General features: G+C 41.5%; 1 protein-coding gene across 1 annotated transcript in view; it reads left to right on the forward strand.

Annotated features, from left to right (window-relative positions):
• WWC3 (WWC family member 3) overlaps positions 1-4,214 on the forward strand; it is a 146,744-nt gene extending 142,530 nt beyond the window's left edge. Inside the window, exons 22-24 of the mRNA XM_006892356.1 lie at positions 854-1,081; positions 1,953-2,080; positions 4,148-4,214. Of these exons, the coding sequence (XP_006892418.1) occupies positions 854-1,081; positions 1,953-2,080; positions 4,148-4,214 (423 nt within the window). The remainder of the gene's footprint in view (positions 1-853; positions 1,082-1,952; positions 2,081-4,147) is intronic.
• The last annotated feature ends 9,907 nt before the right edge of the window (positions 4,215-14,121 follow it).

Genomic DNA, 14,121 nt, shown 5'->3' on the forward strand with positions numbered 1-14,121 from the left:
CTCCCATACAGTGGATCATTAAGGTCTTTCCATGTCAACATACATTTTTTTAAAAGAAACTTTTTACAGTGACCTTATTTTATGGTCTTGTAATTTAATAAGTTTCCGGTAGTGCTATATTTAGGTGGAGTGGGGATTTTCCTCTCCTATCATAAACCTTAATTGAACAACTTTTGCATGTCTACAGTTGAGCTTTCAAAGATAAGTCTAAAATGAAATTCTTGAACCAAGGAAAATGCATATTTTTCAGCTTTTAATATATATTGTCAAAAAGTTTTTCAGGAAGATTGTACCCATTTTTAATCCTATCGGTACCATGTAGGAGCTTCTCTTTCTCTACATTTTTGTAAACACATCAGTTATCATGAAAGAAAACAATTTGCAATTGCTAACCTTGCTCTGAAGAGCTCTGGTGGTGTAGTCCATAATGCCCTGCTCTCTTACCAAGAGGCATGACTCGGGCAGTTCAGATCCACCAGTAGCTCTGAGATAGAAAGATGAGCAGTCCTCTCTTGTTAAGATTTATAGTCTCAGAAACCTAATAAAAAGGGTCACGATGAGTCAGGACTGACTTAGTGGCAGTGAGTGTAAGGATTTGGGGTGCTTTTTTTTTAACCTTTACATTAAACTTGAGATTTAAATTACTCTTGACCAAATCTGTATTTTTAAACATTGAGTTTAAATCTGTTTTTTTAAACAGTGAGCTTAGAAAAATGCTTCTTCCATAACTGTGCTTCACCTGTCTTCTATTACTTGTGGAAGTACCTTCTAGAAGGTTCTAGAAGGCCAGAGTTTGCTTGCTGTGCTGCAACATAGCGAGTAGTCTGTGTGCTCACTGCTGCTGTCTCCCCAGGCCTGTAGGTCTTCCCTGGCTGAGCTCATGAGTCGCACCTCCCTGGACCTGGAGCTGGATCTCCAGGCATCAAGAACAAGGCAGAGGCAGCTGAATGAGGAGATCTGCATCCTTCGAGAACTGAGGCAACGCTTAGAAGACGCCCAGCTCCGAGGCCAGACTGACCTACCCCACTGGGTGCTTCGAGATGAGCGATTCTGTAACCTGCTGAAGGAAGCAGAGAAGCAGGTAAGGGGGACTGGGCTTGCTTCTGTTTTTCATTCATGTCCCAGGGGCTGACTGACTCCTCATGGTCAAGACTCTTGCTCTGGTTGAATTTGGATTCTGAGGTAAGCATCTCGGATGATAACGTCAAAGCAGATATCTTGAGAAAGTCTGTTTCCCCCGTCTGTGGTCTGGGAAGGGCCTAGTAATTGAAATGGCACCACATAGATTGTGAAGCTTTGTTGCTTCTACAAGAGGTGCTGGAGGGAAGGACCTGCAGGACTTCTGCAGCCTTCAGAGTCCATTCCGCACCTCCCCCACGATGGATTGTCCTGGGTGCCATGTAGCCAAGTCTTGACTCCATTCATGAAGTCCCATGAGGCAGTAGACTAGGAAGAGCTTTCTCCTGTCTGTGTCACATAACATATGACAGGTACGGCACGTGCCCTGGGTGCCACTTGAAGGGAAGTACAATTGAGTAGTTTCTATTAACCACGGCTGTTTTCATCAGCTGTGACAGAGCATTCAACAAGTTAACACTAAGGCACACTGTGTGATCTTGTTGTGCTGCATGTAGAAAGAGACAGCCCCAGGGGGAAATTACTTCAAGCATATCCTAGACCAGTTGGCATCAGTGAAAGCAAGGAAGGCACAGTTGTAATTGTCATGTCAGGTCATCATGTGTTAAGCAGAGGAGCAACGAGTTTGACTTATGCTTTTGAGCTGATATTAAAATTACCTAAAGGGTAATGTCAGCTATTTGGATAAGGGTGCATTTTGAGTAGAATTTTTTTTCTGGTGTTAGTTCCTTCCTGGGCTCTAGAGATAGGAGTGGATTCATGAATTTTTTCCTGAAAAATAAAAATTCTTCTTTGCTAATAAAATGTTGTTCCAGACAAGACAGACCAAAGTTGAGCATCATCAAGAGCAGGCAGCTGAGAAGATGCTGAAGAAAGCCTCCAAAGAAGTCTACCAGCTGCGAGGGCAGAACCACAATCAGCCCGTCCAAGTGCAGAATTTTAGGTACGGGAGCTGGTAAACTGTGCTGGACCTCCCCTTCGTATTAAACACAAACAAATGAAACTGAAGATGTGGAGAGCTGAAAAGGAATCTGCTAGAACCTATGGCCCACAGCTGTGAGCATTCTGAGGCTTTCGTCTATCTTTTTTTCCTGTGCACTATTCTTTTCAGCTGGAATATTTTATGGAGCAGCTATGGTTTCCTTAACTATTCTGTTTTATAAGATGTTGCTTCTTTCCAAATGTTTGCTATTGCAAGTAATATGGTGATTACCATACATATGTATGTATGGCCTTATTTGCCTCTGAAGCATGACAGATGTGCATTTCACATGTGTCTAGTTTCATGAAACTAAACATCGAAAGAACCAAAACACTATCAGAACTCCCATGCACAGCTTTTGTTTTTATATGAAGGAAATGGCTTTTGTTTTTATATGAAGGAAATGGCAGAATGAAACCTATACCTTTGTATGCTTACGTTGTTTTTGTCTTAAATTATGAAATTCATAGAACCTAAAGTTAACCACTTAAAAGTCAACGGCTCAGTGGCATTTAGGAAATTCACAATGTTGTGCCAATCACTTTGATTTAGCTACATAGCATTTTCATCACGCCAGAGGGAAACCTCATGCCCATTGGCAATGGATCCCATTTCCACCAGCCCCAAGGCCCTGGCAACCACTAATCTACTTTCTGTCTCTGGATTTGCCCACTCTGGCCATGTCAGATAAATGGGCACAATCATACAATGTGTGGTCTTTTTTCAGTGGCTTCATTTGGTCAGTGTAATGGGTTTCAAGGTTCCATCCACAGGATAGTAGCCTGTATAGGCACTTCATTTCTTTTTTTTTTTTTTTTTAACTTCATTTCTTTTCATGGACAAAGAACACGTGCCTGACTTGAAGCTTTACTTTCTGTATACTTTTAACCTTTCTGTCCCCATCAAAAATGGCATAAAATACTATATCTTTCTTTTTATTAATTTTAATGAAAATTTACAGAGATTTTGGATTTCCATTCATTCATTGTTGCACTTTTCTCCCTGCCCACCCCTCCCCTCCAGTTTGTTCTTTTCTTTGAAAAGTAAAAGAAAAATTCTTTCATTGTTACACAATCCCTTCCCACAAGTCCACTACACTATGCAGTCTCCATTCTGGACTCCTGTCATGACAATAATTCCTAATCACATAGCCCTTTTAAACAGTTCTCTCATCTGTTTCAATGCAGTATACATAATTTAGCCCATCTTTCTCAGTCTCCCCCCAACCCCTATGTCTGTCCCATTTCACAACTGTGGCTCTATGCAGTATTTGTCCTTTTGTGACTGAGATATTTCACTCAGCATAATGTCATCCAGGGTCACCCATTTTGTATAAAATGGCATGAATTCCTTGTTTTTCAATGCAGCGTAGTATTCTATTGTGTGAATATATCACAGCTTCTCTATCCATTCGTTTGCTGATGGGCATTTGGGTTATTTCCACCTCTTTGCTATTGTGAACAAAGCCGCAATAAACATGGGTGTGCCTATATCTGCCTGGGTGGCAGTTATGGTTTCTTTGGGGTATTTATCTATCTTCAGTTACGATTTAGAACTCACTCATTTACACATTTATGCATTCTTTTATTAATGAAGCAAATGGTTATAGAGCATTTACAGCATGCCAGGCGCTGTTCTCAACATTGGCGATAAACCAACGCCCATGTTCAAATATGACAATTTTGAGAATCTGTGCATGTACCAGATGTACTATGGAACTTCGAATTGAGTTTGTTCTCTGAGTAAGAACAGCCATGATTGATACGAAATACTCACACGAGCTCTCAAGGTTTTGTTGGGTGTTTTCTCCACAGTTAGGAGATTTATTAGGGAAATAGGTTGGAGAGTTGGAGGAGGCAAAGAATATCACACAATGTGAGTCCAGGTTTAGTCTAGCAGTCCCAAACCAGATTAACAGCAAGACACAATTCCTTGATTAGTGGAAGTCCAGGTTCAGTTCAGCAACACGAATGCAAGCTGTCAATGTCTTTTGATCACCTTCTAATCTGTCACTCTTTTCTATTCCAGGGAGAAGATAGCATTTTTCACCAGAACAAGGATTAACATGCTTCCTCTGCCAGCTGATGACGTCTAATGTAGTGCCTTGTACACATGAAGTATTTATCTGCCTGTTTTATTTCCAGGAAGTTCTTGTACTAGCTAAATTTATCTTTAAAATGTTTGTGCAGAGCTCTTAATATACACATTTTGTAAAAAACAAAAAACAAAAAAAACTGATATGTATACATATATATTTTATAATAGTGACGGCAACAAGGCTTGGCTTTTCCTTGTTGTGAAACTGACATCTCTGAAGACAGGTTATTTTATAAAAGATCAACTATCATGTTAAGAGTGTACAGTTTTTATGCTGTTTTATTTGACTTAAAGGCTGGAAGATAGAAACGAAGTGAGTGCAGGCAAATTCACTGTATTGTAATTTATTTATAGTACTTTTTTTCCTTGAAGGAAAATAATGACTTTAAGATATATTTTAAGACTGAAATTTTGTTATGTGTCATGCAGTAGAATGGAGCTTGGGGGCTGGTTTGGTTTCTGACACCTGAAATGCCAGCATAATGTGCTCAGTGCGTCCCTCGGGTCATGTTCAACCATGTGCACTCATCATGTATGTTGTATGCTTTGATGCTCTGTGTCTTATGTTCCAATACCAGCCGCTGTGTGTTGTAATTGTGATGCAAATGCCGTGTAAGCAGCGCAGAGCTCAGCCTCCTATTTGTGCTGGGCACTAACAGCTTCTTGTTTCCGTGTCGCCTCATGCATTTTTCTGAGCTCCCCATGAGTCTGGGGCAGGTGCCAGAGTCTCCGGCCACCCAGGTTTTTCGCCTGCTTGTCCTTGTGGGCTGTCTCCAGCACCCCTGCTCATCAGACAGTGCCCAGCCTGCTTTTCGAGCCTGCACCATTTCATTGCCAACAGACTCAGAAAGTGGCAGATGACCTCCTATTGTATCATGAGAGAAAATGAAAAGAACTGAGAACATGCATTTTCAGTGAAACCACTGATAAATATAGTGATTCAAACAGACACAACAACTCTGAAGATGTTTTATTTGTGAAAAGATTTGTGAGTAACTACAATTATCCAGTGAGTCATACACAAGAGAGTATCAGATTGAAATCTGAATACTCCCCTGATACTGGAGTCTACCCAATAATTCTCAAGGGTGCTTAAAATTAGCTCATGAGAAAAAAAATTTTCTATGTGACAAAAATACACCATCATTTTAAAATGCCAAATGATAGGACAATTTTTCTGATACATGTTTATTGTATCTGAAATGGACTTTTTCCTTTTAGAAACTTGGATGAGAAAATGAAGTGGAACACATAAATTGTAAAAGAAAATGCAACTCTCTCTTCCTGTATTTTGATTACCCTCCCATTGGAAATGTCCTTTTCAATCAGGGTCTTTCTTGTCATGCTAGTATGTAATCTCCCCCTCCTCTTATTAATCAGCCTTCCTTTTTACATTTATTAAAAATGAATTTTGTAAAAACATTTCATTGACACATGACCTATCACAGACAATTAAATTTGTCAGTGGTGGTAAGCCTGAAAACTATATGCTCTTGCTATGTATTCCTGCCGCTAGTCTTGCTGCTTTTTTTTTTTTATTTACATTGATTATTTTGTATACCCACAACAGAGGTAGAGGTAAACTCAAACCAGCAGTCCTTACCAGAATTGCCAGTCAACAGAAAATATTGCTGAGTGGTGAAGACAATGGCAAGAGCTTTCTATTCCTCCGATGGCTAACACTGTCAACAGACTTTAAGGTCTGTCACTAGACTCTAGAGTGCGTAGAGGATTAGTCAGTATGTCTCAGGCACATGGCACACTTGATGAGTTCCCTCACTGTGTTCTTCCATATGGCTGCTGCCACACATAGCTCTTTCTACAGGGGATGAGGCAGCTTTTCATTCAGACCTTATTAAGTAGCAGTAGAGGAAAACCCCACTGTGCTAAGGGGTTTAAAATAAAATTCACTAACTCAGTTTATGCAGCCTTATATTTGGAATGCCCCCCCAAAAGGTTTTTTTGGATTGTTTTTGTGTTTTTGTTGTTTTTTTTTTAATTTCACCGTTGCCCACAGACAAAATAATGGAGTCCCGACTTCATTGCCAATCCAAATGAGCTTGTGTGCTTGCCACCTTTCTGTTTAACCTTTGCCTTGCATGTGGATGCTTTTGTAGCTTACAGGGCACATAGTAAGGAAAGAAAATCAAGGTAAATGAAGGAAGAGGTGTTGACCGTCCACACTAAAGGGTCAATGGTTAATGTAAAGAGACTTGATCAAGCAGGCTGGAGGGCATGAAGCACCCTAATTTGCTTCTCACTTATGGGTTGATTTTGCAACTTCTGACGAGTTAACACTGCTACCTTCCGGAGAATACTCATATATATTCTCAGCAAAGAGTACTTTGGTTGTCTTAAGGTGGGTTGGTTTTTGGGGGGCTTTTTTTTTTTGCACCTTCCATCCTATGATTACATTTGTTCATAGTGTTTTCTGATGCAAAAAAATTCTGCTCTGTTTTAGCTGCAATTCTAATCAAGAAATTATCCAAATCCTGCCACCTGGCTTTTTTTAAACTACTATGCATAAAAGGGAATTTGGTTTTCACTTCATCTGATAACTGATTTGTCCAGCTTTGATTGATAACTGCTGAAATCAAGAATTCCTCTGTTGTGGGAAAATGTTATAATCAGTATTCATCTCTTTGTTGTTTTTTTTTTGTCACTGCTCTCTCTGTGTCTTTTGTATTGTTTGAAAGCATTTCTTCTATCAAATTAAACTAATCAGCCTTAAGAACAGAGTGGACCTGTGTTTTGCTTTTGTTCTTAATTTTTAATGGTAACTGTCATAACACATTGCTGTGGGAGTGGAACCAACTCCGAGCCAACCACCCAGCGGGTTTTCAGAGGTGGTCAGTGGCACAGGAGGAGACTGCCCATCTCTCCCCCCAGAGCAACTGGTGAATTAAAATTGCCTGCCTTTTGGGTTGGCAGTGCAACTCTTCACTAGGGCATCAGAGCTCTCTAATTTTCAATTACAGAGACTTTTAAGTATATTAAGATATTTTTTTATTAACTTAAAAAAGGAGGATAATCAGGGAGCTCTGGTGGCCTAGTGGCAAGAAGCTGCACTGCAATCCCAGAGGTACACAGTTCGAATCCACCAGATGCTCTGCTAGAGGAGGGGCAATCTCCTCTTGTACCAGTCAGATCTGATTTGATGGTACACACACAAAAATAATAAAAACAAATAAATCAAATAGAGGGGATAATACAACAAACCCCCTGGGCCTCTCAGCTTCAACATGGATGAGTTGTCAATCTTGTTTCATCTACACTCCCATCATTTCTTCCCCACCAATCCCATACACTGTGTCATTTAATCAGCAAAAATTCCAAAAAAGATGTCAAAAAAGAGACTAATAATCATATCCACTGTCCTCACATTAACAACTAATTCCTTACTATCAACCAGGATTCCATTTTCTAGCTGCCTCAGGGCATTTTTGGAACATTTTTCTTGAGATTCAGTGCAAGTATACTCCTTGGATTAGACAAACATCACTACCGTCAACTGTCGAATATTTGCACCACCCCAAACCCAATAGAGGATCACCATGAGTCAGAGTCCACTCAACCGCAGTGAGTTTGGGTTTGGGAATGGGTGGAGCAAGTGGTTTGCAACTGCTTACTAATGTAAAAGTTAGCAGTTTGAACTCAAGCAGTGGTTACTTGGAAGAAAGGCCCAAGGAACTGCTTTCCAGAAAATCTGGGGCAGTTCTACTCCGTGACATATGGGTTCTCCCTGAGCTGGAGTCTACCCGACGACAACATTGTTAATGGGTGTTAAGAGGTATACCCGTTGCACTTACGTCTGTGGTTTGGGGTTTGATTTTTATTAAAATACTGGTTTATTTACAAATGTCAGTGGTTTTTTAATCTAGAGAATCTGTAGATATTCCCCCCCTTCCATCCTACCTCTCCTTAATTTGCTTGTTAAACTGAGGTTTGAACCAAGCAAACTTCATTTAGCAGCCAAGCGCTCATCAACTGTGCCACCAGGGCTCCTTAGAGTAAAATTGATCAAGTGTTGCCAACTGGTGATACTCTAATTCTGTTGCTCTGTTTCATCGCCTAGCTGAAATGCCTTTATGAAGAGAAAGTTATTCCATATACTTGGTTGCCCATTGGTATCGTTTATACAGGACCAGGAATATTAACACTTGGTTCTTTTCTTGCTTTATTAGTTTTCGAAAGAATTAATTAGTCCTAAGAAATAATCCAGTATGTTAGCTGATAACCTCTTCACAAACACTATTTCTAAACAAGGTCAAGTTCCTAGCCCCCAGGTTGGAGGTTCAACCAAGGGGACACTGTTGTTGTTATGTGCCATCGAGTCACTCGACAACAGCCCTAAACTCTGCTCTGTCCTGTGCCAATCGCACTGTCTCTGACACTCCCATCCCGATTATCCCAGTCACTGAATCAATCCACCTCATAGAGGGCCTTCTCCTCCTGCGCCATCCCTCCACCCTACCAAGCATGATGTCCCTCTCCAAGGACGGGTCTCTCCTCACTACATGTCCGAAGTAAGTTAGAAGGAGCCTCAGAATCCTTGCCTCCAAGGAGCCACCCGGTTTAACCCTTTCCAGGACGAATCTGTTTTCCTAGCAGTCCATGGTACCCTCAATACTCTTCTCCAGCACCACAGCTCAAAGGCATCAATTCTCCTTCTATCCTTCTTGGTCATTGTCCAACTCTCTGATGCATAACAAGTGATTGTGAAGACCATGGCCTGTATTAAATGCACCTTAGTCTCCAGAGAGACACCACTGCTCTTCAGTACTTTGGAGAGGTCCCTAACAGCAGACTTTCCCATGGCAATGCGCCTTTTAATTTCCTGGCTACTGGTGCCAAGAGTGTTCAATCTCAGTCTCTTCACCATCCATCCTGATGCTGCCAATGGGTCCAGTGGTGAGAATCTTTGTCTTCTTGACATTGAGCCTCAATCCATATAGGAGGCTGCAGTCCTTGACCCTCTGCAGCAGGTGCTTCAGGTCCTCTTCATTTTCAGCAAGTAGGGTTGTGTCATCTGCATAACGCAGATTGTTAATAAATCGTCCAGCAATCTTGACCCCACATTTCTCCTCATAGAGCCCAGCCTCCCGGATAATCTGTTCTGCATATAGATTGAAAAGGTATGGAGATAGGATGCATCCCTGGCGTACCGCCCTTCCCAATTTTGAACCATGCAGTGTTCCCTTGCTCTGTTCTGACGACTGCCTCCTGGTCCAAGTATAGGTTTCGCATTAGCACAATCATGTGTTCTGGGATTCCCATTCTTCTCAGAGTCAGCCACAATTTGTTATGATCCACACAGTCAAATGCCTTTGCATAGTCAATGAAGCACAGATAGACATTCCTCTGGTATTCCTGCTTTCAGCTAAGATCCATCTAACATCAGCTACAATATCCCTAGTATCACGACCCCTTCTAAACCCAGGGGGACACTACTCAATTAAAAATAACTCCTGCTTCTGTTTCTCATAAATTAATTTTTAAACAGAGTGTTGGGGGGGGGGAGAAATTGGTTTCCTAGTACTGTACAGTGTTGCTCAAGATATTTGGGTTTTGAGATTTTTTTTTTTAATTTTATTTTGTTGTTAGGTGCCATTGAGTAGATTCAGTTCCTAGCAACTGTATTTAGGACAGATTGAAATCTTGCCCAGTCCTGTGCCAGCCTCACGACCTCTGCTGTGCTTAAGTCCATAGTTACAATCACAGTGTCAGTCCATCTCCTTGAGGTTCTTCCTCCCCTTTGCTGATGCTCTGTTTTTCCAACTATGGTGTCCTTTTCCAAGGGCTGGTCTCACTTGACAACATGCCCAAAGTATGCAAGATAAAGTCCCATGATCCTTGCCTCCAAGGAACATTCTGTCTGCACTTCCTCCAAGAAAGCTTTTGGTTGGGTTTTTTTTGTTGTTGTGTTCTGGGTTTTTTTGGGGGGGGGTTTTTTGTTTGCTTTGTTTTTTGCAGTGTGTGTTATTAGTATCCAATAGTAATAACACAGATTTAATCCATTGGAATTGTTTTCCTCAGGGATACTTAGCTTTTCCCTGTCTTTGGGCAGCTTGGATCCTTTGCTTATGACCCACTGGTGTTTACTTCTTTGCTACCTGTGACAAAGAGCATTTCCAGGAAATGACACAATCCCAAAGGCATAAATACCAAGATTGTCCCTTGGCCAGCCAAAAGAACAAATGTATCTTGGAGGAAGTGCAGCCAGAGTGCTTATTAGTGGCAAAGATGATAAAGCTTCGTCTCACATACCTCGGGCGTGTTGCTAGGAAAGGCTATTCCTTAAAAAGAAAAAAAAGAAAAAGGATAGAAAGGCTCCTTGGGGGCGAGGGGGTGGGCAGGGAGAAAATGCAACAATGAATGACTAGAAACCCTAAGTCTCTAAACTTTCATTAAAATAAATAATTTTTTTAAAATGGCTCCTTAAAAAAGAAAAAGAAGGGGAGCTCTGGTGGCCTAGTGGCAAGAAGCTGCACTGCAATCCCAGAGGCGTACGGTTCGAATCCACCAGATGCTCTGCCGAGAAAGGAGGGACAGTCTTCTCCTGTACCAGTCAGATCTGATTTGACGTTGACGGTACACACACATGAAAATAATAAAATAAAAATGTAAAAAAGAAAAAGAAAAGCTATTCCTTGTAGAGGGAGATCATGCTTGGAAAGGTGGGGGGATGATGAAGGAGAGAAAGTCTCTAGGTGATGGACACAGTGACTGCACAATGAGCTCAAGTGGGTCAGAGATCAAAGAGACGGCATAGGATAGGGCAGAGTTCAGATCTTTGTTCATAGGGTCGCTATGGGGCGTACTCAATAGCAACATCTGAGGCACCGCAGTTCAAGTCTATCACTTGCTCCGCAAAAGAAGGCTGGGCAGTCTCCTCTGGTGTAATTAACTGCCTCTAAAAACCCACTGGGTTGTCAACTATGAGTCGGTTCAGACTCAAAGGTACATAACCACCACCAAGCTTTCCTGGTGCCGGGAATTCCTTGTAGCGCCTGGATCGGTCCTTGTTCCTAGGCCTTTTTTAAAAAAAAAAAAAAATAATAATTTTTTACAGAGATTTTGGATTTCCATTCATTCATTGCCGCAATTTTCTCCCTGCCCACCCCTCCCCACCAGCTCTCTTCCCCCTTCGAAGAGAGAAAAAAAAAAAAGAAAAACAAAAAAAAAATTCCTTCATTAGTATACAATTCCCATGTCCCTTCCCCCCACCCGTTCCTAGGCCTTTTTAGTGGACAGAGCTAGATGGTAGATGCTTTTTTCTAAGGAGGCATTAGAATATCACATAATTATTCATTAGCTTTATCCCATATCACACACGTACAGAGGAAATTTCAGAGTATCAATATCGACACTACTACCGGCAATATAATTTCTGAAAACTGCATGGAATTTGTGTTGAAATTATTTTAGTCCTGAAGGTATGTAGTTAAATTACTGTATTTTAAAGGAATTTGCAGTATTTCCTTTCTGTGTGGTTAAATTATCAGCCAGCTACACTTAATTTTGAGTTTTTAAAAAACTGGTGTTTCAAATTCAATTTTGTTTTAGAATTGTGTACAGTACTTTTATGGTTCCAAGGCAAAAGATACCAATGTCTGTTCAAAGGTGCCTAGGTTTTTGGGGTTTTGTTGTTGTTGTTGTTCTGCCATATTGCCTCTTCTTATAAATAACCATCTGAAAAAAAAATCCTGGTTTTGGCAGGAGAGATGGCATGATCACAAAGGTGGTTTTCCCAGGGCAAGGCCTTCTCCGTTGCACTCCAAGTGTCCTGATGATGCCTGGGGTTTCCCCAAATGTGGGAAACGCCACTGCATAATTTGTAATAGTGGGGGATTGCATTTGTTCTCTCCCCTTAAACAACAAAAAAAAAACACACTGGTTTTCCTTGTACTGTTTGTTTTAATATGTTGTTGTTGTTGTGTACCATAGAGTCGTAACCAACCCATCGCTGACCCTCCGGCGGGTTTTCAGAGGCAGTTAATTGCACGGGAGGAGATTAACCATCCTTCTCCCTTCAGGATTACAGTGCAGCAGCTTGCCACTAGGCCACCAGAGTTCCTTGTTTTTAATATCAGCATATATAAATAGAAATGTGTGTGTGTGTGTGTGTGTGTGTGTGTGTAAACAAATGCATACACAGATAAATGCATTAAAACAAAGGCCACTGCCATCGAGTTGTTTCTGACTCCAGTGGTCCTGTGGAACAAGGCAGAGCTGTCCCATAGAGTTTCCAAAGCTTCGGAAATCTTTGTGGGATCAGACTGCTCATCTTTCCCCTGAGGAGGAGCTTATGGATTTGAACGACCGACCTTTTGGTGGTGGTGGTGGTTGTGTGCCATTGAGTTGCTTGCAAGTTCCAGTGACCCTGTGTACAACAGCTCTGAACCCTGCTCTATCCTAAACCAACTTCATGGTCTCTGACACACCTACCTCCATTACCTCACTCACTGAATCACTCCATCTCATTGAGAGTCTTCTTGTGCTGTCTCTCCAGTCTCCTGAGCATGATGTCCCTCCTGGCAACATGCCCAAAGTATGTCAGACGAAGCTTCAGAATCCTTGCCTCCAAGGAGCCACCCGGTTTAACCCTCTCCAGGACGAATCTGTTTGTTCTCCTAGCAGTCCATGGTACTCTCAATACTCTTCTCCAGCACCACAGCTCAAAGGCATTAATTCTCCTTCTATCACTCCTAGTCATTGTCCAGCTTTCTGATACATAGCAAGTAATTGCAAAGACCATGGCCTGGATCAGGCATACTTTAGTTTCCAGACTGACATCGTTGCTCTTCAGTACTTTGGAGAGGTTTCTGACAGCACTTTCCCAATGCAATTCGTCTTTTGATTTCCTGGCTGCTGGTACCAAAAGTGCTGATTGTGGAGCCAAGCAAATCAAAGCGGTTAATAATCTCAATCTCTTCACTGTCTATCATGATGCTGCCAATTGGCCTTTTGGTTAGCAAATATACTTAATCCATTATACTACTAGGACTCCTGAGATACACACATACTTACACAAAATATGTACACATCCGTATTTGTAGTTGCCTCTTGGATCAGTGGTAGCATATTAAACACACTTTTCTCCACATTGTTTATTTCATTTAAAAATATACCTCAGGGACTATAAAATGGTGCAATGGCTGTAGAAAACAGTTTGGTGACTTCTTAAGAAGTTCAACATAGAACTGCAGTACTATATGTGTATATATACACATACCCAACGGACTTGAAAGCAGTAACTAATCAGACCATTGTACACCAATGGTCTTTGCAGCACTACTCCCAACAGCTAAAAAGTAGAAATAACTCCTATGTATCACCAGCAGATGAATGGGCAAATAAAGCATGCCCTATCCATACAATGGAATATCATTGCACCATAAAGAGAGCTACATGCTGTTGTTGTTGTTGTTGTTAAGTGCCGTCGAGTTGCGGGTGACTCATAGCGACACTATGAAGGAAAGTCCTCGACACTTGGGTGCCTTTCATCCTCTTTCCAGGTTCATAGAGTTTCCAGAGGCAAGCTATTATGGAAGTGGATGCCACTCCTTCTTCCAAGCTTGTTTTAATCGGGAAGCTCCACCCCACTCTCTGTCTGCATTGGGTAGTCAACCATTAACGCATTTGACACATCAATGTCAAATACATACTACAACATATGGGAGAACCTCGAAAACGTGCTGATTGAAACAAATCATACCAGGTTCACTTTGGTTTAACTACCTTAGGAGAAAAATACTCAGGAGCAACAGTGTCTCTCTGGAGACTAAGGTGCGCCTGATACAGGCCATGGTCTTTGCAACCGCTTGTTATGCATCAGAGAGTTGGACAATGACTAGGGAGGACAGAAGGAGAGTTGATGCCTTTGAGCTGTGGTGCTGGAGAAG

The sequence above is a fragment of the Elephantulus edwardii genome, unplaced genomic scaffold (genome assembly GCF_000299155.1).
Source record: "Elephantulus edwardii isolate Elephantulus edwardi_28Jun2011 unplaced genomic scaffold, EleEdw1.0 scaffold00115, whole genome shotgun sequence".
NCBI lineage: Eukaryota > Metazoa > Chordata > Mammalia > Macroscelidea > Macroscelididae > Elephantulus > Elephantulus edwardii.